We start from the raw sequence: 26150 nt of genomic DNA, 5'->3' as shown, positions 1-26150 counted from the left end.
AGACATGGCCCCCGGACTCTCTGTTAGCCCAGAACTGAAACCATTCCTGAAGCCAACTCTTCACACAAAGATTAGACTGGACTATAAGACATAAAACGATAACTCGTAAAGAGAGTGCTTCTTAGCTCAAGTAGATACATGGGACTAGATGAGCAGGTCCTGTCTGGAGACGAGATGAGGAGGCAGAAGGGGATAGGAGCTGGTTGAATGGATTGGGAAATTGGGGTGGAAAGGAAGATTGTGCTGTCACATAGGGAGAGCAACTAGGGTCACATAACAATGTGTGTATAGATTTTTGTATGAGAAACTAACTTGAACTGTAAACTTTCACTTAAAGCACAATTAAAAAAAATATACTGTTTGACATATATGCTTTCTAGAATACCCTTTCACAAAAATAGAACTATTTTATTTCTTATTCATCTCTTATTCATGCTGGACTGGTAACAACCTGTATATTCATCAGTAGGGATTGGTTGAATAATTCTGGTACATACACATGCTGAAATACTATATAGCTTTTTAAAATGGTAAAGCTGGAATTATCTATACTGATGTGGAAAGACATCTAAGACCTATTAAATAGGCTATACTGAATATATTTATATCTTTCTTTTTCCTCTATGTAAAAAAATACACATGCTGATATCTGTGTAAGTCCTGAAAGATACATACCAAACTGTTAACAGTAATTATTTCTGAGCAGTATGCTTCCCAGAGAAATTAACTTTGCATTTCTTATTTTTCTTTGTAAGGATTATATGTTATCCAGAAAAATATTACCCTTTCTACCGGAAAAACAAAACAAGTGGCAGAAATGTTGAGAGAGTGTCCCCATTTTGTGTTGGGTATGTCCTTATTTTAGAAATTTCAGATGTAGAGTTGAGATAAAACCTGTGTTTTGAGTGCCATCAAGGATGGGGGTTTTTCAAATCGTACAAGTTCTTGCTGATAAGAATACCTCACAGTCACTGTAGAACATTTGAAAAACAGGAAATGTGAAAAAAAACCTCATTTAAAATATACTCCCAGAGACACCTGCTTTTAATACTCGTATTTATATTGTCAGAGCCCTGGTGGTGCAGTGGTTAAGAGCTATGGCTGCTAACCAAAAGGTCGGCCGTTCACCAGTTATTTAATAAAATATTTTAATGTCCATGGTTCTGTGTTTCCTTACTATCTTTTCCTAAAGCACTAAAAGTTTTGGTGGTCCAAGTATTTCTGAGTCATGATTCATCCTCACCTCTGGGTGATAGGTTAAGGGAAGATTAAGAAGTTACCACCAAGACATCGCTAGTTGATGGCTGCATCCTTTTCTAGGGATTTTAAAGGCTTTGTGTAGTGTTTTGGAGGAGCTCTGGTGGCATAGTGGTTATGCGCTTGGTTGCTAACTGAAAGGTTGGCTGTTGGAACCCACCAGCTGCTCCATGGAAGATGTGACAGTCTGCTTCTGTAAAGGTTTATGGCCTTGGAAGCCTGTGGGGCAGTTCTGCTCTGACAGGGTTGCTGTGAGTCGGAGTTGACTCAACAGCAGTGTGTTTTTTTTTTTTTTTGGTAGTGGTTTGATTCAAGGCCGATGTTATGAGAGATAGACACAAGGTTTATCGAAGCATTTTGTAAGACATTTTGAAGGACAAATCTACATGACAATTATAGAAGTCTTGGCTAACCTTTATGAGTTGGCTTGTGCCAGTTTGGTCGTGATACCTAATAGCCAGAGTGACTAGTCCATAAGTGCTCAATAAATATTTGTTGAAAGGGAAAATGGGGAAAAACTGAAAAAAAAAAAAAAAAACAAGGAAAAAATTAAAGGTGTGAATTAGAAAAGGCAGGATAGTAAGTGAGTGCTTTGGACAAATAAAGGATGGAAGTCCAATCAATTTCCAGAAAAAAACAGACTGCTCTTAGTTGGACAGACTAGAATTTATGGGTATTTTTAAGACTTGGAAAAAGGAGGATAGACGGGACCAAAATTAAAGTGTAGTACATGAAGCATTTTTATTGCTATTTACTGACATTCATTTCAATTTATGTATGATTTGGTTTCCTAATAAAATAATTATGATGATACGAAGGCCTGAAAAATACAGAAAATATTTCTCTTATTTCTCTAAAAAAAAACAAAAACAAAACTCCAAATCTCCACATTTTCCAGGCTTCCCTACCCATATTCTGTTACCTACTACTCAACATTTTTATCCCTATTCTGGCTGGAGTTTTATTCCATATAAGAAGTAAAATGTCTTTCTAGCTACGTGAAAAGGAGGAAATGTACCATCTTCATTTGTCATTGTTACAAATATTAGATTTTAGTCTATTTGGGATTTTAGAAATTAAATTGTAACTATAAATACATTTTTTCTGTCATCAACTTTTTAAAACATTACATTAAGTAATGAAAGTAACACAATATTCTCACAGTTTGGGGAAAAAAATAGAGACTAACCATTATTCTGGTTCTGGCACTCTTGGTATGTTCTATTTGGCTTTCTTTCCACAGTTTGACCATTCTTAATTGTCTTTTTCGTTTGTTTGTTTCCCTCCTTTTTAATCATCCAGATGGAGTATTTGTGTTAAAAAAAAAAAAAAAGTGTTGAAAACTGGCCTTCTCGAGAAATGGTACATAGAAATATGCTGTTAAGCTATTTAGTCTCTGGAGTGTTTTCTTTTCTCACTGACTCTAATTTACTTCTAAAATTAAACATGATAGTTCCACTATGGGACTCTGGTGAACTATAATCTTTTCCTCATCAACTCCTTTTCATCCGTATTAAATTTTTTTTTTCTTTCTATTTTTAGGTTTGAACCCCTGACAGTGCTTAAGTAATCATGCTTGGGAGCGCTTCTGCTTTATATACAGAGGTGTACCGACTCTAGGGTAGGGAGTGGGTGGGGAGGGGAATCTAGGATTCCATAGAAGTAAAAGCAACCTAATTTAGTGGATTATTTGAGAATTGGGCTGGAAAACGAAAGAGCTGGTGTGCCACTAGGGAGAAAGTCGCACAGAGAACCATGAACAGAGTGAGTGAGTGAAACACAGCCTGACCACGGAGGCCAGTCTACAGATGGGAAAGGCCTAGATGAGGTGTTGGAAAACCATTCTTGTTAAAACATGTCTTTTATGTGGGCTTTGAACTTGAGTCCTTAAAAACAAATCCTTTTCCTAGAATGCCTGTGGTTCATGACTGTATGTAAAGCACCCAGCAGGGGCTCTGCCCAATGCTTATAGCACCTTTGCAAGCTTGGTAATACCGTCCCCATTTAAAGATGCAGAAGTTGAAGCTTAAGGGAATTAAGTAACCTGCGTAAAGTTACACAGCTTGTACGTGGTGAGAATAAATTGAAGGCACCTCAGTCTCTCCAGCCTGGGCTGACTACAGAACTCATTAGAGGATACTAGTGGTATTCTTTAATACCAACACATTCCTGATTGTTGGTAACCCCTCAGGGCTGTTAATCCTTAAATTCAGAGACACTATTCTGAATAGAGGAGCCCTGGTGGTAGTTAAGTGTTTGGCTGCTAACCAAAAGGTCGTTAGTTCAAATCCTCCAGCTGCTCCTTGGAAATCCTATATGGCAGTTCTACTCTATCCTGTAGGGTTGCTATGAGTCAGAATTGACTCGACAGCAGTGGGTTTTGAGTTCTGAATAGATTGTTACCTCTGTTACCAGATAGGGAATTTTTCTGGGCTCTGGGAGCTGGGTCCTGGAGGGTCCTCACCACTTTAAATGTTATTTGTATGGTCTGAAATACCTTTCCTCCTTTTTAGTTCTCAGCTCTACCGCTCACTAGCTGAGTGACTCTGGGTGGGTTGTTTCACCTCTTTAAGCTTCATTGCCTTCATCTGTAAAGTAAGGGCAATAATAATATTTACCTCAGTTGGTTTTTCTAGGGGTTAATTTAGCATTTCCCTTATGTTTAGCTGTGTGATTTCTACAAACTGATATTGAAGGTACAAATGTTATAATGAAAAATTTCTCACATTGTAGGTCTTCTTGAATTTTCTTTGGGGAAATTTAGATACTTCAAGCTCAACAAGCCCTTTCCAGAGGAGGCTGTTCTGCGTGATATTTCCAGCAACGCAACTTTTCTTATTTTCCAAATACACTCACAGTATCAGAATACAACAGTGTCTTTTTCTAAGGTAAGTATAAGGAGTTATTTCACTGAAAACCATTTCCATATATTTGGGTCTTATATTTAGTATAAGCATTAGAATTTGATGTCTATGTTTAAGACTTTTGTCTTAAAAAAAAAAAAAAAATCAAGATTGGGTCCCGTCAAGTTAACGGTTGAGACAGGCTAAGAGGTGAGTAACTCAGGCCTCCCTTGAGCGTGGTAGCCTCTGACTTACAGAGGGGTGACAGTGCTGAGTTTGTGGGGAGTTTGCCCTGTGCCTAATGTGTCCTCTCTGAAGTAAGCTTTCCTCATGATTTCCTACTTTTTCTTTTCTTACTCTAGTGGGTCCTTGATGATTTTTAGCTGCATAGATTTTAATGGGTGTCTGTTGTTGTTTGGCTGTTTAGTGTTGAATTTTACTAAAATCCCTATAGAATCAACTTTATTCTTTTGGAGTCTTTCATGAAAATAAAAGAATTATAACCCTTTTACACCTTATAACACTGTGCTATGCTTCCAGCAGTGTTAAGGACTCTGTTAGAGAGGTCATGACTAAAGCCTTTAACCTCGACCTCAGCTTCGAAAAGTTTTTAAAATGCTCTGAATTAGTTTTTATAAATCTATATACACTTAGCAGTCTACACGAGCCGTTGGACTAATAAGTGTATTTCACTGTGTATGAAGTTGGGCCCATTTTATTTGTCCTAAGCCTACATTATAATATTCTGGAATTTAGTAAACAAAACTGTCTTAACCAAATTAATACATAGTTTATAGTTACAGAGTTTGTTCATACTAACTTTCAAACTAAGTATTTTCTGTTTTTTATTTCTGCTTTTCTGTTCCTACCATGTAGGTTTCGAACTATTGTGTATATGTGTGTGTGTTGTGTATATGTGTGTGAGTTAGTTAATAGACTAGAAATAGAACAGTTTGACCAAAGAAAAGAGGAAGGAATAAATTGTGTTAATTACAAGAGTTAACAGTGTCTATGACCCATATAGTGATTTTGCCTGAGTTCTTTGCAGCCAGAGCGGAAAGCAAAATATATGTATATGTATATATATGCAAAGTATACTTACATGTATATATACACAGTATGTTGTATATATATACAAAGTATATATGTGTGTATATGTTTGTGTGTATATTAAATATATATATTCATTCATTCATTCATGGGGACCTCCTGGAGCTTAATTAGTCAGACCTTTGGGCACCTGGTTAGGAACCCTGTGTTTAGTTTACTATATAGTTAATTTAATTCTCACAACAGCTCTACAAGGTAGTTGAAATTCCTTCTTTTACATCTGAGGAAATGGAGCTTCGATAAAGGGATGTCTTCATAACTAATAAGTAACAAAAGCAGCCTGAATGAATAGCATCTTGAGCTTTGATTTCTGTGCGGGAATGATCTTAAAAAAAAAAAACCTCATTACTGTCGGGTCGATTCCAACTCATAGTGACCCTATAGGACGGGGTAGAATTGCCCCATAGGGTTTCCAAGGAGCAGCTGGTGGATTTGAATTGCTGACCTTTTGCACCACCAGGGCCCCAGGAAGGATCTTAGTTACCCTTAATTATAATAGTCGTCCTTTCTTGGGCTGCATTTAGTTTCCACTGTATTTATATTGTGGAGAAGATGATGACCAGAACTGCACATAGCTCTAGAAGGGAGTGGTCTGTGTGAAGAGATTGTTTCTGTTTCCTGTGCCCTTTGTGATGAAGCATGCCACTTTGGGTCTCTGGGTCAGATGGCAGTTGGTTCTTTGAAGCTATGAACCCTGTAGTTCATCAGTTAATATTTGGGTCATTCTCCATTATGTTTTTCACATTGAAAACCATCTAGCATTTTTTCTTCCTATTTCCTTGACTTTAAGAGAACTCTCTAAGTCTGTTACGTCTTAGCTTAGCATTTTATTTTTCAAAGCAGGTGGGGGGAGGAGAGCACTAGAGTGGAAGATATTGTGAGGAGGAATTACAAAGGGGCACTAGGAAGCTTTTAGGGGTGATGCATATGTTCATTATTGTCAGTGTGTTGATGGTTTCATGGTGTCTGCACATATAAAAAGTATCTAATAGTATACTTTATGTGCAGTTGATTATGTCAGTTACAATTAAATAAAAAAAAAATGGAGCTTTCCAAACACTATGAACTCCTTCAGGGCAGGGCTTATGCTTTGTCTTGGTAGTCTGAGTACTTGACATGAACCCGTTAACCAAACTCATTGCCGTTGAGTCGATTCCAACTCATGGCGACTCTATAGGACAGAGTAGAACTACCCCATAGGGTTTCAAGAGAGTGACTGGTGGTTTTAAAATGCTGACCTTTTGGTTAGCAGCCGTAGCTCTTAACCACTGTGCCACCAGGGCTATGTCAAGACTTGCTATGTCAAGACAATACTTGACATAGTAAGTCTTAATTCAGCTAAATCGAAAAGCTTGGGAATTCCACTGTGCATCTGCTATTCCTGACCAAAGATTGTCTTAAAGAGTCCTTCTATGTGTATGTGTGGTCGCACACACATAGAAATGAAAACAATTATTTAATTATCTAAGGAAGGTCTGTTTTTTGTTTGTTTGTTTTGAGAAGATCTAGAATAAAACAGGCATATTAGGTCAACTCTGGAATTCAAATATTTTGCTCAGCTCCCTATTCATGATGACTTCTTTTTTGGACCTAATTGCAGACTCTCCTTCCCAGTACCTCGGGAACAGGCACTGACAAGGGACTGGTTTTCATTCTTAGACCAGAGCAGAGTATGTGCACATGGTATTTGGAGGCTGCAGATGCTGAGCCTGTCCAAAGCATGGCTGTTCCACTTTCCTACTCAGAAAGAGGTAAGCTTCTGTAATTGACTCGCTATTACTCTCCAGAAAGATGGATAATATGGACCATGTTGATGAAATTTTAGAGAAAACTATAATTAAAAGTGCTTATAACAAGTGCTTATTACAAGTATAATTTATTGAATCAGGTGTTAATAGCAGGGGAATCAGAATTAGCATGACAATTGAAAGCCCAGGTAGTGACTAAGGGAATACATTTATTCATCCCAAAAACATTTAAAGAGACCTTGGAGAATTAGTAATAGAAAGACAAGACATATTCCTTAACCCTTTAGTTGGCTGTTCTAGGCAGAGGAAGCAGTAAGCTTAATGTCATGAAGTATGGAAGAAGGACAGTATATTTGGAGAATGGCGAATACTAGGTGTGTCTGGAAGCAGAGCGTCAAGGGCCTTGTATACCATTTGAGGTTTGTACTATGTTCTGTGGGTTCCAGAGGAAGCATAGAGAATTTTTAAGCAGAGGAGTGATGCGATCCATTTTGTCTATTAGAAAGCAAACTCTAGAAGCAGTGTGGGGTGGATTGGAGAGGGCCTAGCAAGTCAGAAGTATCAGCACACCTTTGAGGCATCAAAGTGAGAAATGAGGATCTGAACCATGAGAGGGGAGATAGAGAAGAAGGGCTGGACTTGAGATGTTTGGAAGGTAGAATTGGTAGGACACAATGACCAGTGGTTATGGATTATAAGAGGGGGTAGCCTGGACTTCCCATTTGGGCAGCTGGTACATAGTGATGCAAAACAGGTATAGGAACAGGGTTGTGGTGGTGGTAAATGTTTTAGGGAGTTGCATGGAGAGAGAGAAATTTCATTTTAGGACACAGTCTGAGATTCCTATAGGTCATCCAGATGGAAATGCCTAGTAGGCCATTTAAAATAGGGACCTGGAGTGGAGGGGTGAGGTTAGACATGAAGCCATCACTAAACAGGTATTTGTCTAGAGTGTAGTTAGAAATTTAGGAGAAAAAAATAGCAGTAAATGCTTCCATAGTGCCTACCACATGCCAGACACTCTTCTGGGAGATACTAACTAATAGGCCCAAGAGTGAGAAGTAGGAGGAGAGCCAGGAGGCTGAGCCTTAAGCAAGAAGCAGTAAATAGTATGCTGCAGAGAGGTCGAGAGAAGTGACTGAAAATGTCTGCATGATAGGGCAATTAAGAGTCAGTGGTGACGTTTAATGAGAGTCAGTTTAGTGGTGCAATATGGATGAAAACTAGATTACAGAGATTGAGGAATGAATGCGAGTGAGGAAACTTAGACTATTTTTAAAGTTCACCAGTAAAGCAAAGGCGAGTGAACAAGTAAATGGCTAGTAAAGAAGAATCCAAACCAAAGTTGAGGAAAGAAAATGCTATCTGTAGCAAAATGGTACTTACTTGGTGAAAAACCATAGTACCGTCAAGCTTCCAACAAAGTACAGTGTACAAAGCAAAATTATGAACAGTGGAGCTTCAATTAGAATGCATATCATTTTCTAGGATGTAGTAAATATTTGGGAATGCAGCAAAAGGAGAGTCTGAAAGCAGAGCACAGGATTTTGAGGAAGATTCCACACAATGTTGAAACATAAGTCCACACTGCATATCTCCATTCCAAATCTGGCCAAGGGAAGTCAACCATCAAAATTCCAAAAGTTTATGGAAACTAAGACCCAACTGTGGGAATGATTGTATGAGTGTATGAAGTTGTGATCTGATAAATCTTTAAATTGGTGTACCCTGTTCTGTCTTATCGCAACTTCTGGTTGAGCCAATGTCAAGTGACTTCTTTAAGTTTCATAAGGCTTAAAGGTCATAAACAGGATTTCTAATAAGAAAAGAAGAGCTGCTTTAGCCACATTGTTAATGTAAATGAAATACTCAAATTTTATTTTGTTTTTAATTGAACACCCAAATGCTGTTATTATTCCCATAAAATCTTGGGGGTCCTGGAGTCTTTTATTTTTTACTCTTTTGTGTATATGCAAAGACTGTTCCAGCTGTGAGGGTAACACCTCCCTGGTGGAAGCAGCATGTGAAAAATGGACACCTCTTTCTCTGTTACCCATGGAATTTCTTTTCTGTTTGGCAGTGTTTTTTTTTCTTCTTCTATCCCCATATTCTTAAGCTTTTTGAAGTCACAGACACCCAAAATCTAGTAAAAACTTCTCTCCCTAGGGAATGCATGAACTCAATATTTGACATATAATTTTAGGGGATTTGTGGAGCCCTTGAAACCCATTCTTGGACCCCAGCTTAGGAATCTGTCTCTTCTGACCTTTTTATGCTAAAGAAGAGGTTGGCCAGTTACCAACAATGAGGCAAATCCAGCTTGCTGCCTGTGTTTGTACAAGATTTTTTGGAATACAGCTACGCCTATTCATTTACATATTGTCTATGGCTACACACAAGGGCAGAGTTAAGTAGTTGAGACTGCCAGGCCCACAAAGCTTAAAATATTTACTGTTTGACCCTTTACAGAAAAGGTTTGCTGACCCCTGCTTTAGAGCCCTTAACTTCAGTTAACCTTACTCCCTTGACCCTCAATTCATGAGATAGTATAAAACTAGAAGCTCTGAAGAATGTTTAACCTTTACCTGGGAAGTTCTTGTAAGATTAAAGTTCTGTATTTTTGAGTATGATTTAGACATAAAAGAATTTTTTAAAAATAACTTGTTATTTATTTTTCGTCTAGATCCTGTCCCTGGGGGCTGTAATTTGGAGTTTGATTTAGATATCGATCCCAACATTTACTTGGAGTATAATTTCTTTGAAATAAGCATCAAATTTGCCCCAGCAAACCTAGGCTATGCAAGGTATGTCTGTTTCCCATCTCCTAAAATGCTTTTACAACGTGTGAATAGCTATTGTGTAGATACAGGGAGCTCTCTCAAAATCCATAGGTCTCTTTAATAAAACTGAATTGGTTTAATTTTTTTGTTTAGAATTGGTATAATTTAAACATTGTTACTAATATTTGAGTTCTCTTTCACAGTTAATATTTTCCCCCTCCATTCTTATCAACTCTTTTTATTCGAATAGCCAGATGCCAAGTCTCTATTTTGAGCTTGCAAGTATTGCTTAATTTCTGTAAAGAATTTTAAATATAGAAAGCATTCTGCAGCCCTGAAACACTTTTATATTTTTATAAGGGTTTTATTATTTTAACTAAACTCTGCCTTGGTTTTTACTTTAATATTAATAACAGCTAACATTTGAGTGCTCCTTCTGCTAACCGAAAGATTGGAGGTTCGAATCCACCCACAGGCACATCAGAACAAAGGCCTGGTGATCTACTTCTGAAAAATCAGCCATTGAAAACCCTATGGAGCACAGTCCTACTCTGACATACATGGCGACGCCATGAGTCAGAATCGACTTGACAGCAACTGGTTGTGCATCATCCATGGTGCTGAGTGCTGGATAATTTTTTTGCCATTTAATCCTAAGAACTTTATGAAGAAGAGGCAGTTCTTATTTTACAGAGAGGTTCCCTCATGGTTATTGAGGTTAAGTGATTTGCTCACGTGCATACCTCTAACAGATGGTAAAGCTGGCCATCAGAATTGGATCTTTTAACCTCACTGCCTCTCAGTGTGTTACTTTCTTCAGAATACCAGTTATTGCCTCTGAAAAAGGTCAACTGTTAAATTGGAACTGTTGCAAGAGTATGAAATTAGAGCTTTGGTTCCTTCTTATAGATGGAACTTGTACCACAAGAGATTGATGTTCAGTTTTGTTGGTTGACTTTAGAGGCACAGACCCTCCACCATGTGACGTTGGGATGGGCCAGGACTCTAGGTGGAGGTTGCGGTATGATGTCTACCAGTATTTTCTACCCGAGAATGACCTCACTGAGCAGGTGTTGCTGAAACATCTGCAGAGGATGGTCGAGGTGCCTCAGGTGAAGGCCAATGCTATCAAGGTAAATCTGATTCTCATTATTTGAGTGGCTAGATTGTGACGCTTTTGTAAGTGTTGAGAAGAGGAGAAGCTATCCAAAGGTTATTGCTTTATTGTTTTTTTGGTCCTTCGAAGCTTATTATTTTATTCTCTTTTATTTCCTTATCATCTTGGGAGTCTTTGCTAATGATATCCCAAAGTGGTGTTGGCCATTGAGGAGACGCATTTAAATTATGTTAGGTTCTCGTTGGAAACACATACGTGGCTTGGTATTCTCGAGATATGGATGGAAGTGGGTGTACTCCCACTCTCTTATGTACTCTCATAAGTGTTAGATAAAACTTTTGACAAGTATAAGGAATATAGTGTTTTGAGAAAAATTAATGACGAGCTGTTCAAGATTATACACATTAGCGTTAATATTTGAAACCCAAATTCAGAGTCTCTAACTTGGAGCAAAAACATTCTCTGAGCTTTCAAACCCCACACTCTTGCTACCATGAGCTGTGAACATGACCAGCAGCATGGGCATCACCTGGTAGATTGTTGGAACTGCAGACTGTTAGGCTGTACCCTAGACCTACTGAATCAGAATTTGCACTTTTATAAGATACCCAGGTGATTCCTATGCACATTAAAATTTGAGACTCACTGCTCTAGATCATTTTTATGGGGGTCAGGATTTTTATCTTTATATCTTGAAAGGTACCTGGTAGCTGTATAATATACAAGGCTATACTTCAGCCTAACGGTTGATCGGTGGAATTATTCTAGACTGCTCTGTTCTTCTTGGAAGGTTGATATAGAACTTGATTATGTAGAAAGTGATTGAAACAGGGCATATGTAATAGACTAGGGGCACTGTCCATTGCAGAGCAAGATCTCATTTTGTTGAGGGGACCCCTAGGATGTCGTTGCCCCATGGTAAGGTGGAGCCATTTCCCTGTTTCCCTACCAGCTTTTTGCTGAAAATTCTTGCTGGTTTGTATTAGCTTCTAGGTGGGAGTTGAGTTTAATTTCTTCCTGAGAAACTCAACATACAAGAAAACTCATTTGCTTACTTACAAATTGAGAAGCTCTGTTGGTAAAGTTTATCAGTTGCCTTTTTAGATAAGAAATTTTCAAGACCAGCTTTATTCTCATGAAGAATATAAGATCTCATAACAGGGCCTATTTAGGTTTGTGAGAAGCAAGTTAAATGCTGGTTAAATGTGCCAGAATGCAAGGAAACCCTCAAAGACTAATGAAAACATATCAGAAGGACTGTGAAGCCTGTTTAAAGGGCATTAGTCAACTTTGAGGCAGTTCAGGCATCACAAAGAATAATGATCGCGATTGATTGTAAGCCTTGAAGAAAAATGAGTCCGTGCTGATACTAAAAACAAAAAACAAAAAGCTCCTCAGTTGCTCCCATTGGAGATGACTGTTACACCAAATCCTTATCTGAAATTTGGTAAAGGGGAGGAATTGACTCTGCCTTTTTATTTTTTAGTGCTTTAAGTGAAAGTTCACAGCTCAAGTTAGTTTCTCATATAAAAATTTATACACAAATTGTTATGTGACCCTAGTTGCTCTCCCTATAATGTGACAGCACACTCCTTCTTTCCACCCCTGATTTCCTGTGTCCATTTAACCAGCTCCTATCCCTTTCTGCCCTCTTATCTCACCTCCGGATAGGAGCTGCCCATTTAGTCTCATGTATCTACTTGAGCTAAGAAGCACACTCTTCATGAGTACCATTTTCTGTCTTACAGTCCAGTCTAATCTTTGTGTGAAGAGTTGGCTTCAGGAATGGTTTTAGTTCTGGGCTAATAGTCCAAGGGCTATGTCTTCCATGGTTCCTCCAGTCTCAGTCAGACCATTAAGTCTGGTCTTTTTACTAGAATTTGTTTACTCTGTTTTTTTAAAAGAAGACACCATAATTCATCCTTAGTTGATGAGAGAAAGCACTTTTTTTAAATAGACTACTGGCCAATAAATGTCAATGGAACAATAAAACCAAAAAAACAAACCTGTTGCCGTTGAGTTGATTCCAACTCGTTGTGACCCTATAGGACACAGTAGAACTGCCCCATAGGGTTTCCAAGGAGCGGCTGGTGGATTCGAACTGCTGAGCTTTTGGTTAGTGGCTGAGCTCTTAACCACTGCACCACCGTGGCTCCAATGGAATAATGGAATTAGAAAATCACCATTTTGTGGTCCTCGATGAAATAATTAATTGAGGCAGTGATCATCAGGTGAAAGATTGTTGGGGAACTGGATATTCCCACGGTGCCCAAGTATCACCCCCAGATTAATTCTGATTACCTTTAGAGTAAAAGAGAAAACTACCCTTAGAGTGAAGTGATCTGGTGGTCTTCACCTTATCCAGGTGGTCAAAGTTCACTTAACCAGCGTGGGTCAGTGTGCATTATGTGCTCATTATTTAATGCAGTATGAAATAACCACCATCACCTATGGAGTATTCTTACGAAAAACATTTGACCTGAATTCAGTCTGTTGGATTTCTTGTTTATAGGAAATATAGGTGATGAAGGAACAAGTTAAACACCTTGAACACAATTTGATAAGACATTCCAATTGTGTAATATTCTATAAGATACTTGACTTTGTTTCTTCAAAAGTCATTATTGTTGCTGGTGGGTGGGTAGAAGAGGGTGATGGAAGATCTGTTCCAGATTAACAGAGATAGGAGATAAACACCGAACATGAAATTTGGTTAGCTCTAGGTTAAGAACTTGGTTAAAAGCTATAAAAGACATTTGAGGCAATTTGAATGTGGACCATGAATTAAATAGATACTAAGAAATTATTGTTAATTTTCTTACATGAGCCAAGGTATCTTGTTATATGTGAGAATATCTTTATATTTAGTATCTTGCTACCCAGAGTGTGGTAGATGGTACATAGCATTGGCATTACCTGGGAGCTTGTTGTAAAAGGAGAATCTCAGGTATCAGATCTGACCTACAAGATCAAAATCTGCATTTTAACAAGATCCCCCAGTAATTCACAGGCACATTAAGTTTGAGAAACACAGTTTTAGGACATGCACGCTAAGTATTTAGAAATGAAATGGCATGATATTTTTAACTTACTTCAAAATGGTTCAGCAGGATATTTCTGAACTGTGGAAGTCTTCAAGGAGGCTCATAATTATTCCTGAAACTCTGTTATTTTACTTTTCTCGTTTATATATTAGTAGGAACATGTTTATGTATTGTTATATAGGGGATCTGTTTCTTCTATCATATGTATTACCTATCTGAAAAAAATAGCCTTTAAATGGGAAGTTAAGGACTACTGTATAACACAGTCATATGTATTGTTTTCTTATTTCAGAGCCTGTTAGAAAAAATCAGTGGATACCCCATAAGAGATGTTAGCAAAAGTTGTCTATGCCAGTTCCACAGCTAGTAGTAATGACGAACATTTATTGAGCACTTACTCTGTGCCAGGCATTGTGCTAAGTGTTAAGGAAAGAATAGTGAGCAAAATAAACATGGCTCTTGTCCTTATGTTGCTTACAATTTAGCAGATGAGAAAAAAAGTTTTTTTGTTTTTTTTTTGCTTTGTCCTATGTAGCATTTATACGTTATATCCATCATATTTTACTTAAATTATTAACATTTTACACTGTACAAAAACTTCAGAAGCAGTTTGTGTAAGAGTTTGTTCGTATTAACACACAAACTGTGGGGTGGTCCTTTGACAAAGCATAATGGGTTGGTGTATACTTTAAACAAGAATTATAATTTAATATCCCACGGAATTAAAATAGCTTTTTTTTTCTCTTAATACTAATAATGTGTTATTTTTGGCTTCAGGTGGTTACCCTAACAGCTAATGATAAGACAAGTATTTACTTCTCCTCTCTCCGGGTACAAGGTGTAATTTATAATGTCATTGTTTGGGATCCACTTCTAAATACATCTGCTGCTTATGTTCCTGTTCACACATATGCTTGCAGTTTTAAGGCAATGGAGGGTGATTGTTCTTCTCTTGGTAAGTATATGGATTTAAACTATGAAAAAATTTTCTTTGGCTTTGTAGATCTATATCAACTAATAGAGAACTTAAAAATATTAAAAATGCTTTTGTCTATTTTTTATTCATTCATGCAACAAATATCTTTTAGGCGCCTACATTATTCCAGTCTCTTTCCTAGTTGCTAGGGATGTAGCAGTGAACAAACCAGACAGTACGTCTGCCCTTATGTCACTTTTTATTGGGTTGGAAGACATTGCCATTTTGGTGATTATATTTGCTGGAAACTTACACCAAATTTTTATTTGAAAAAAATCATCCCAGTGAACTTCATATTGTGGGTATAAAGATTGAATCCTAGAATGATAATCTACCACAGGTCTGAAATAAGTAGAATGTGGAGTTTTAATCTTTTGTTCAATATTCTTTCATTTGGGCTCTTCATTCTCAGAAGAGTGATATATAGTTATATATTATGCCCTACAAATTCTAGTCATCTGTGTTTCTTATTTAAATGTGTATCTTTATGGTATCTCCATCTGAGCTCTTTTAAACATTTTGACTTATTTTGATTTGTAGCAGGTTTGTTAACATTTTCTTGTGAAGTTGTACAGGTGCTTTTGTTTATAATTTGGAATTACCATTTTGTGCTCATCTCTAAGGAGTTATGAGGGTGGCATGTTAGTGAGCAGGTTCTACTCTTAAATAAGCTTTGTTTTTGAACAGGAATGTTATTTGTAAAGAGCCCTGGTGGCGCAGTGGCTAAGCACTGGACTGCTAACCAAAAGGTCAGCAGTTCAAACTCACCAGCCACTCCATGGGAGAAAGATGTGGCAGTCTGCTTCCGTAAAGATTGCAGTCTTGGAAACCCTATTGGACAGTTCTACTCTGTCCTGTAGGGTCGCTGTGAGTTGGGATTGACTTGATGGCAACGGGTTTGGTTTGGTTTTTGGTTGATGTTATTTATATTTAAGTTTGTGTCTATTAAAGGTCACGGAATTAGGGATTCGTTGACATCATGAAGCATATTACTGTTGTGCTTTATTATTAGTTATAACACAACGTTTTTTTCCAAAACAATATATATAATTGATAAGGTTGAAATTGATGAGGTTGTAATATAAAAGTAGTTTGTACATATGTGAGTTAGAGTGTAATACATGTTCTTTTATTTTAATGCATGTTTGAGTTTAAACTTTTTATTAGGAAAACTTCAGTGAACTCCCATGTACCCATCGCCCAGCCTTAAGAATTTTTGACTCAGTGCCATTATCTTGCTTCAGCTATACTCCCACCTTCTTCTTTGACTCCCCATCCTCCTATATTATTGTATTATTTTAAAGCAAACCCCCAACATCATTTTGCTTGCAAATACTCACCAATATTTCAGTATGTATATCTTAAAGATAAGCTGTTTCCCCCCCAGCATAACCATAGTACCACTAACACTCTTAAAGATATTGAAAATAATTCCTTAATAGCGTCAAATTTCCAGGCAATGGAAATCATCAGTGGTCTCAATTGTTTTTAAAAGTTTGTTTGAATCAGGTTTCAGATAAGGCCTATGCAGTGCATTTAGCTGTTATGTCTGTTACTCCACCTCCCCCCACTTTAATTTCCTGGCAGTTTATTTGTTGAAGAAACAGAATTATTTGTTAGGTAGGTTGTCTTTCTCCCTGCCTCCTTCTTTCCTCTTTTCTCCCTTCTTCCCCTACCCTCTTTCTGCAAGAATATATCATAGGTAGTGTTGTATACCTCTGTCAGGAAGCATGTATTGTTTGATTACTGTTTTTGTTATAGCAGCAGCCATTGATATTCTTTGCCTAGATACAATGAATATTCATTAGTGGTGGCAAGGATATTTAAAAAATAATTTTAAAATACATACGTATGTAATAAATCCTTGTCCGTTTACTTTTCTTCCATGAAGTTTTTGTGTATTAATTAAATACAAAGTATCAAATTATATGTGTTATCCACTAAATTTTCATGATTTTTAGGAAGAGTATCTACCAAAGTGTTCTTCACTGTCTTTGCCCTGCTTGGTCTCTTCATTTGTTTCTTTGGACACAGATTCTGGAAAACAGGTAATTATATCTGATGTAATTGCTCTTTATATGCCTTGTGGTCTTTTTTCTTAAACAATGCTGGGGGCTTTATGACCTGGAGCCCCAGTGGCTCCAGGTTAAGAGCTCAGCTGCTAACCAAAAGATCAGCAGTTTGAATCTACCAGCTGCTCCTTGGAAACCCTATGGGGCAGTTCTGCTCTGTTGTGTAGGGTCACTGTGAGTCAGAATCAACTCAACAGCAATGGGTTTGGTTTTGTTTTTTTTTTTTGGAAGGAGAGTAAGCAATTACTTATCTTCATGGGTTCGTGACTGGATTTTTCTCACAAAGATTTTGCTGAGTTGCTCTGCATTTTTTTTTAAATCCCTGAGCAGTAGCGTGAAACCTCCTCTTATTAAGAAATGAATAAATTTGGTTTGTGCAGCAGATTTCTTCAGCTGCTAGTTCTGCTTGTAGACGAAAGATAGCCTAGGTTAGAAATCAGGATCGTTTAACAGAAATGTGTGTTGATTTTGGTGATGGTGATTGACTTGGTTTTATATACATCAGTCTTACAAGGCTGCGATATACAGTGAGATTGAAATGTCCGACTCAGTCCTGGGAGATTCAGACACCAAACTGAAATGTCAGAGTCCACATCAGTGAGCGCAGTGCAATACAAATCATGCTCCTTGAATTGATCTGAATTCTTTGGGCTGCCTTTTATGTAACTGATGTTTTCAATTACTAAAATAAAAAAAAAACTTCATTTAATTAATAAGCTGTGTAACTGAGCCTCAAGGGGAGAGTGAACATAATCCTGTTCTAATAAAACTCTTTAAACTTGCCTTAATAATAAATTGTTGGAAATAGCAACTCCTTTTCCCCATTAGGAGTCCCAGGGTAGTACCAACAGTTCATGAGGTTGGCTGCTAATTGAAAAGTTGGTGGTTTGAGTCCACTCAGAGGTGGTTTAGAAGAAGGGCCTGGTGATCTGCTTCCAAAAAATCAGCCATTAGAAACCCTATCCAGCACAGTACTCTGACACACATGGGGTCGCCATAAGTTGGAGCCGATTAAATGGCAGCTGATTTTTTTGGTTTTCCTCCATTACTATGCTCCTTTCTTGATTAATTGGGCAGAGCGTATTGTGAAGACAATTTAATTCCTTCAAGTGTGGAATGATGTGTTAACAAAGAATTTAACTGCTAAGCTTGCTGACATCTTGCTTTGGAATATGTTGTGAGATTTTTTTTAACTTTCAAATTTTATGTTTGCCACATAACTATTGAAATTTCGTGTGTAGTTTCAGATCAGACACAAATGACAAAAGTACTATTCTTAAGTAGGAGATATAAATATATTAAAATGAGCTATGAAATTAACAATTTAATAATTGGAATTGATCTAGATTTAAAAGTGTACCCTGTAGTTAATGCTTTAATACTGTATCTATTTAATAATAATATTTACTCCCAATGACTTCTAAAATTCTCCTGTCTCTTAGATAATAATTTTTCTTCTCTGAATGCCCTGTGTAAATTCTGGGAGTTTAAACATGTTACTTGTAGATTGGATATTTAAATTGCATTGTAAAAAGAGTATCTAACCATATCTTATTTTCTCTTTTTCTTTCCTGCTGGTTTGCTACTAGAATTATTCTTCATAGGTTTCATCTTCATGGGATTCTTCTTTTATATACTGATTACAAGACTGACACCTATTAAGTATGATGGTAAGTTAAAACTATATAGTTTAATTAGATGGTGTTCAGATAGGAAGATGCTGTTTACATGGTACCTTTCCTTCTACAGTTTGAGCAGTATTATGAGCAATATCCCATTATACATGTAAAATAAAGGGCCACCTAGCCTCTAAATGGAGCCCTGGTGGTGCAGTGGTTAGGAGCTTGGCTGCTAACCAAAAGGTTGGCAATTTGAATCCACCAGCTGCTCCTTGGAATCCCTATGGGGCAGTTCTTCTCTGTCCTATAGGGTCGCTATGAGCCGGAATCAACTTGATGGCAACGAGTTTGGTTTTTGGGTTTTTTTTTTTATCCTCCAAATATCTTTTGTAAACTACTCATTCTGATCTTATTTCCTGTATTTTAATCTGCATGGTAAATTTCTTAGTACTTAGAGAAATGAAGGGCTTTGTTGATTATAAACCACGTGATATAGTGAAGAGATGAAATTTACAGCAATCGAAATGTTAAGATGTCCTTTACCTTAAAAGAAACACCCTCTCTTTCCCTAACAGATTTAACAGAATACTGGTCAGCTCTTCTTCCTCATCTCTAACTTCCAGGTAGTGCGAAGCCCAGACTGTCACCGCTCCTGTGTGGCTTAGCTCCCTGGCTAGTTTCTACATCTCAGACCAGGCCCCTCCCTGAAGAGGGCCTCTCGATGCTTGTGACATGAAACCACTGCAGAGCCCTTGGTGCCAGACCAGCAGAAAGGCTGGGGCAGGCTCTGGCAATGGTATTGTGTGTCTAAGCATAGGGTTGGGATTGCTGCTAGTGATCAAACTGTTCATCTTCTCCCTTTGTACAGTTCGTCTGATTCTAACAGCCATAGCTGGAAGTGTTGGTGGAATTTTCTTGGTCGCTACATGGTGGCGATTTGGAATCCTCATGCTCTGCATGCTGTGTGTTGGACTGGTGCTGGGGTTCCTCATCTCATCTGTGATATTCTTCACTCTGCTGGGTAGGAGATCCATAACTAATGTTTTATGTGCTCAGTTCATTGCTTGAAAGACTTTATTTGGGCTCTCTAGATTCAAGTGGAGTTGCTGAGTGGTGCAAATGGTTAATGTGCTCGTTGCTAACCGAAAGGTTGGTGGTTCGAGTCCACTCAGAGGCGCCTTGGAAAAAAGTCCTGGTGGTCTTCTTCTGAAAGGGCACAGCCTTGAAAGCCCTATGGAGCAGTTCTACTCTAACGCACGTAGGGTTTCCACGAGTTGGAATTTGATGGCAGCTGACAACAATAACAGCAGGGTAGTAAGTAGCACAGGAATGGTTCTGGGAACTTATTTTTTAAGTAATTCAATTTTTTTTTTTTTAAACCTGGTTAACTTGTAAGTTCACTTTCTTTGCTGTTTTACAATAACTTAAATTTTAAAAATGCAAAACAGGAATATCTACATTCTGAAGTGCTCTATTAGGCTGTTCCATTCTTGTGATATATGCTTAGTTTTTATATTAGAATATTACATTAAAGAGAAGACAGTCTGCAGTGGAGCAGTACTATTTAGACTTAGCTAACCTACAGATTCATAAGGGGTGTTTGTTGAAAATAGATTTGAGTCCCTACCCTAAATCTCTAGGGTCGCTATGAGTCAGAATCAACTCGACGGCAACAGGTTTCCCTAAATCTCTAGGGACTCAAATACTACATAATGGGCTCTCCCCTTGCTTAATGTTTGGAGGATGAGGGGGTGACAGATTAGAATTTTTAGTGTTTACTGTGTTTTTGATGAGTAGAATGAGCATAAATTATGAAGTCAGGAAAAAAAAAACCTATGTTTACATTCTAGCTGTCACTAGTATCCATACTAACAACTTTGCACAAGTGATTGAAGTTTTGTCTCGTCTATAAAATAGAGGTAATAACTATTTCAGAGTAGAAGTGAGGAGTAAATGAGATAATATAAATAAAGAGAAAGGCCTCTTAATTTTCCTCTTTATAAAAATAGCTTAGAGCAGTTGTTGCTAAACTTTTTTAATAAACTACTTCTGTTGGTAAAAATAATTTTAGCTTATACCCTTTATCTGTATGTTTGCCTGTGAACTATTTCATAGGCCAAGGACAGTTGGGGTGAGGGTTCCCTCATTGATGGTGTTGTTAGGTGCCGTCAAGTCAGTTCCAACTCATATCAACGCTGTATACAGCAGACCGGAACACTGCCCGGTCCTGTGCCATCCTCATGATTGTATGCTTGAGCCCATTGTTGCAGCCACTGTGTCAATCCATCTCATTGAGGGTCTTCTTTTTCACCCTCTCCTTTACCAAGCATGATGTCCTTCTCCAGGAACTGATCCCTCCTGATAACATGTCCAAAGTATGTGAGATATAGTCTCACCATCTTTGCTCTCCTCAGTGCTAGTGGGTGCAAATTCATATTTTTAAGCCTTAAAAGTTGAAAACTATTTGGCTGACCTCTCAGATGTGATTAGATTACTACTGTTTTCACCTTTCACCTTTGGATAGTAAAGAGCTTATACTCTGAAAGGGTCAGCTCTTCACATGCTTGCATCATAACTACTATTTTCAATCCCCCGTTTCCTTGAAAGGCTTTTTGTTAAGTCGTATGTGTATTTTGTGAACGTTAGTACTATACAGTTAAACTAGAGAATTCAGCCCACAATGCACCTAATGGCAGCACGTTGCAGTTTGCTTTAGAGAATGAACATGTGGGTCCTGCGGTCAGATCCTCTTGCTCTGGATCTCCCACTCTTCCCAGGATATGTGAGTCCTAAGACATGGGCCAGCTGATAAGTGGACTGAATGGTGGGGCCAGTGTCAGTATTAAACATGGGGCTTGTATTCTTGCTTTTTAAACTTATGAACAGGGATTTTGATATGTTCATCCTGCATCACCCTGAAGTGTGCTGCATTTTGAAGTCCAGCAGGGGGAGAATGGCTTAGCAGATGAGTGGTTAGCTCCTGTCTTTCCTCATGTGTGGGGAAATCATGTCTGCCAGCATGCAGAGAGGCTTGGCAGGAAACTTTGATAAGTAAAAGTCTATTAGATGAATTTTGCTTATTGTATTGGGTGCGAGGTCATAGCTTAACTCTAAATGCCACTTATTTGTATTTTTACTTTGCAGTACAAAGTCATGGAATCAGAAATTTAGAGCTAGAGCTTGGAGTTGATGTGGTTCAATATTCTCATTTTATGGGTTAGGAACTCTGGGCTCAGGATCACAGAGTTAGGGAATGGAAGAGCTTGAACTACTCAAAAAAAACAAAAAGCCAGTTGCTGTGGAGTCAGTTCTGACTCATGGCAACCCTGTGCGTGTCAGAGTAGAACTGCACTCTGTAGGGTTTTCAGTGGCTGTGATCTTTCGGAAGTAGGTTGCCAGGCCTTTCTCCCAAGATGCCAATGGGTGAACTTGAACTGCCAACCTTTTGGTTAGTAGCTGAGTGCTTAACTGTTTGTGCCACTCAGGGACTCCTGAATTACTCTACCTTCTTCTGAATTATCCTGGGAGTAAGTACAGAGCATTTACCTGCTTGATCTTCCTCCATCCCACACACACATACTTGTAGGATACACCTTTTAAAGGGGATTGTACTGACATTTAAACAAAGAAAATCAGAATTCTTTTCTACTTGCTCAGATATTTCCTCATTGTTATTTAAACTTTTGATGTATGTTTCTGTTCAGATGTTGAGAAAATGAACTTAACTTGCTGAACCTGTTATTGTGATTTTTTTTTTCAGGAAACGTGAAGATTTTTCGTGATGATGTTGTGTTTTGGATGACCTTCTCTTGTATAGCTATTATCATCCCTTTAGTTTTCATGGGCTGCCTAAGAATAGTAAGTGTTTCATCAAAAGTTAGATTTGTTTATTTTATTGTCCTTGGCCCTCAATTGATCATTTATGCATCATTTTTCATATTTTATACACTAGGGAGGGCTGTATGGTAATTTGTATGAGATGATTGATTCTAAATAGGCTTGTTACTATGAAAGCAAGAGAAGTTTCGTTTAGCTAATCACACAGTGATTTTTTTTTTCACCAGTTGAGCAAGTCATCACTGTCAGTATGCTTTTAACAGAGGAGGCAGAGAAGGTAGGGTGTTCTGTAGTGCACCAGCTTGATGGATCCTTACTCTCAGCTGTCTCCAGAAGAATGGCCCTTCATCTAATTAGACTTTAGTTTTGAAGTTCTTTCACCAGAACATAGTTTCCATATTTTGTTCTCATAAACTGTGTTTTAAGACCTGACTGTGGATGTCGAAAGGAACCCTGGTGGTGCAGTGGCTTAAGTGCTCAGCTGCTAAACCGAAAGGTCAGTAGTTTGAACCCACCAGCCTTCATGGGAGAAAGATGTGGCAGTCTGCTTCCATAACGATTTACGGCCTTGGAAACCCTATGGGGCAGTTCTACTCTGTCCTACAGGGTCGCTATGAGTTGAAATCGACTCGATGGCAGGGGGTTTGGTTTGGTTTATGGATGTCGACGGTTGTTTTCAGGTTATCTTTGCAGGTAATCTTTATTTAGCAAGACTTGGCCCCTTTTTATGTGCCTGATTGAGGCTAAAAATGAGAGAAGATACTTCTACCAGGGATGATACCTAAATTCTTCCACTCTTCCACAGCTGAACATACTGACTTGTGGAATCATTGGCTCTTATTCGGTGGTTTTGGCCGTTGATAGTTACTTGTACACGAGCCTTTCCTACATCACTTTGAATGTACTCAAGAGAGCGCTCAACACGGATTTCCACAGAGCTTTCACAAATGTGCCTTTTCAAACTACTGGTAAGTCTCTAAATCCAGCAACCAGAGTGATGTCAAATAGTCTTATGCTAACAAGAGCACGAGGTGCCTCAGATTGAAAGAAGTTTGACAAAAGGAGAAAACTCCATACAAATGCTGCTAGAGCCCTTTGTTAATGATAACTTATGATGGGGGCAAAGAATGTAAATTTGTATGTGGTTGAAGTTCATACTTCTAAAACATCTACTAATTGAACTTTGTTATGAAATTCTAAGCCACTATATTACTTAGGTTTCCCTGGTCAATTCCCAGTTGTGAGAAAAATGCTAAGAATAAAGCATTTCACACCTTATAGGTGGGGTGGGATGAGGGATAAGAATGATAATGTGATTTAATTTTTTTAGTTATTCCCTTTTTTCTCCTTTAATTAAGCACACAGTTTGCTAATTGAAAGTGAAAGTGAGTTTCAACCACTAAGTGTATTGTTTCCTCAGTTCAACACCAAAACTAAACCTGCTGCCGTTGAGTCAATTCCGACTCATAGTGACCCTATAAGGACATAGTAAAACTGCCCCGTAGGGTTTCCAAGGCTGTAAATCTTTATGGAAGCAAACTGCTTCAATTCTAAGATTCTGTTAAAAAATTTCCATTAATTTTTGAAGAAAAAAATGATTCCCACAAGGATTTGAAGATAGATAATATCTTGACTCAGAAATGTTACAATATGGAAGGTAAAAAGCCTGTCTTAGAATTGAAGATAATGTGGCATAAGCACAATTAGGACTGGTTTTTAGGACAGATCTTTCCCTGTGCTACCCTGAGCCTGCCCTCATTGGATAAGAGGTTGATGGTCCCCCAAAAAAACCAAACCACTTGCCATCAAGTCGATTGAAAGCCATAGCGACTCTATAGGACAGATGTTGATGATAAAGACCTTGAAATCCTCATCTGGGAAGTTTTAAGTACATGGCAGTGTTTTTGCCAAGCCTCCTACTTAGAAAAGCTCAGTTAGTCTGTTGACTCTGTTCATGCATTTCTGTCTCTGCTCTAAGTAAGTGGGGCAGGGCCCTTGCCAGCAGTTGCAGGAAGTTGTATCAGAGTCCCACTTAGTCAGAACCCTTCCCAGTGGAATGGGAAAGAGGCAAGTGTGGTGGCTTCTGATGCTCCATGATGTGCATATGTGAAGTATAACTAGATTCTGCCTTCTTCCCCACCCCCTCTGGAAAAACACAACAAACCACTGTGTTGTGGGCACTGGTAGTATGATGTTGGAATGCCAAGGATCCACACAACTTGTTTTACAACCTGTCTAAACTTTCAAATGTTTGTAACAGAAAAGTCCTACTAGTTTCAAGTGTAAGACTATAGCTTCCCCCACTCATTCCTTGGTTTATAAGTGAAGAAGTGTATGTGTGTGTGTGTGTGTGTATTTGGACTAATTCAACAGAAAGTCTGATCTTATTGAGAAAGAAACACACAAATTTAGGCCATGAAGTGTTAAAAGTATTAATTCTATGTTAGATTTTAAAATACAGAGTTGAAAATGTGCTGTTCTACTTTTTCTTTTTTAGACTTTATTATTCTGGCAGTATGGGGGATGCTGGCAGTAAGTGGAATTACATTACAGATTCGAAGAGAAAGAGGTCAACCATTTTTCCCTCCCCACCCATACAAGTTATGGAAGCGAGAGAGAGAGCGCAGAGTAACAAACATTCTGGACCCTAGTTACCACATCCCTCCATTGAGAGAGAGGCTCTATGGCCGATTAGCCCAGATCAAAGAGTTCTTCCAAGAGGAACAGTCAGCTGGAGAGAGAACACCTCTACTTCTGTAGATGCCCAAGGGCTTGCTCATTGTGATCTTGAAGTACAACTTGAGTGCTGTCTCAGCCATAGTGTTTATGCCCAGACTGCTTCAGTAAACACAACTCAAGTCTGATAAAAGAGCAGGCTTATATATGTGTATTTTACGTGGTATTATGGTCTCTTTATTGCTACATGGTAATAAAGTGAGACAGAGAAGGTCAAGAATTTGGTGATATGGAAGTTTTTTCTCATTTCAAAATGCTTGAGAAGTTACCTTTTGGTAAATTTTAAAATTTTGAAATTACCTTTTGGTTTACAAATATATGATTAACTTATTCCATTAAATAATAATAATAAAAAAAAAACCCAAACCTGCTGCTGTTGAGTCGATCCCATCTCATAGAGATCCTATAGGACAGAGTAGAACTGCCTTGTAGGGTTTCCAAGGAGTGGCTGGTGGATTCGAACTACTGACCATTTGGTTAGTAGCCAAGCTCTTATACATTTAAAAATGCATTAAAAAATAACAATATTATGATTCTCCTGCAGAACCCTGGTATTTCTTTTTATAACTCTGTGAACATTTCTCTCACCTGTCTAAACTTGGGAAGGAGGTGGTTTAAATGTTATACCGAATTTACACTGTGTTTTGAGCAAACCACTGTGTTATGGGTATTGGTAATATAATGTTGGCATACCAAGGATCCACATAACTTACTGGGTCTTTTATGGTTGTTGCATATACTTTGAGTTAACAACTATTTAAATTATGCTGCTTTTTATGGTTTTTTTTTCCCCCAAAGTACAAGAAATATTTGAAGTTTCAGGTTACTGGAAAATCTTCAACTTTTGCTTTTAAGAATATTTTCAGAAGGTTGTTAACAATGAAAAATAATTTCTGCCTTGAAAAATTATATGCAGGTGTTTACTATTTATCCTGTAATCACCTTCAGTAACACTTAAACTTGGAGAAAAAATGTTTTTTATAATTCACTGTAGGGACACTTCTACCGTAT

At 38.0% G+C, this 26150-nt stretch overlaps 1 protein-coding gene across 7 annotated transcripts in view; it reads left to right on the top strand.

Moving 5' to 3' along the window:
* TM7SF3 (transmembrane 7 superfamily member 3) overlaps positions 1-26150 on the top strand; it is a 41408-nt gene that overhangs the window by 6453 nt on the left and 8805 nt on the right. For 3 of the 7 annotated variants that reach the window (XM_023738039.1, XM_023738038.1, XM_023738037.1), the window contains 12 exons: positions 756-848; positions 3991-4145; positions 6811-6961; positions 9642-9762; positions 10700-10871; positions 14677-14854; positions 16837-16923; positions 18537-18617; positions 19435-19587; positions 22327-22424; positions 23209-23371; positions 24901-25929. In XM_023738039.1, the coding sequence (XP_023593807.1) occupies positions 818-848; positions 3991-4145; positions 6811-6961; positions 9642-9762; positions 10700-10871; positions 14677-14854; positions 16837-16923; positions 18537-18617; positions 19435-19587; positions 22327-22424; positions 23209-23371; positions 24901-25163 (1653 nt within the window). In that variant the 5' untranslated portion in view covers positions 756-817 and the 3' untranslated portion in view covers positions 25164-25929. Of the gene's footprint in view, positions 1-755; positions 849-3990; positions 4146-6810; positions 6962-9641; positions 9763-10699; positions 10872-14676; positions 14855-16836; positions 16924-18536; positions 18618-19434; positions 19588-22326; positions 22425-23208; positions 23372-24900; positions 25930-26150 lie in introns of those variants that run through there. The other 4 variants (XM_004383625.2, XM_023738042.1, XM_023738041.1 and 1 more) reach the window with 2 other exon arrangements.

Source organism: Trichechus manatus, unplaced genomic scaffold (genome assembly GCF_000243295.1).
Source record: "Trichechus manatus latirostris isolate Lorelei unplaced genomic scaffold, TriManLat1.0 scaffold00112, whole genome shotgun sequence".
Taxonomy (NCBI): Eukaryota; Metazoa; Chordata; class Mammalia; order Sirenia; family Trichechidae; genus Trichechus; species Trichechus manatus.
This window is presented reverse-complemented; position numbering and strand designations above follow the sequence as displayed.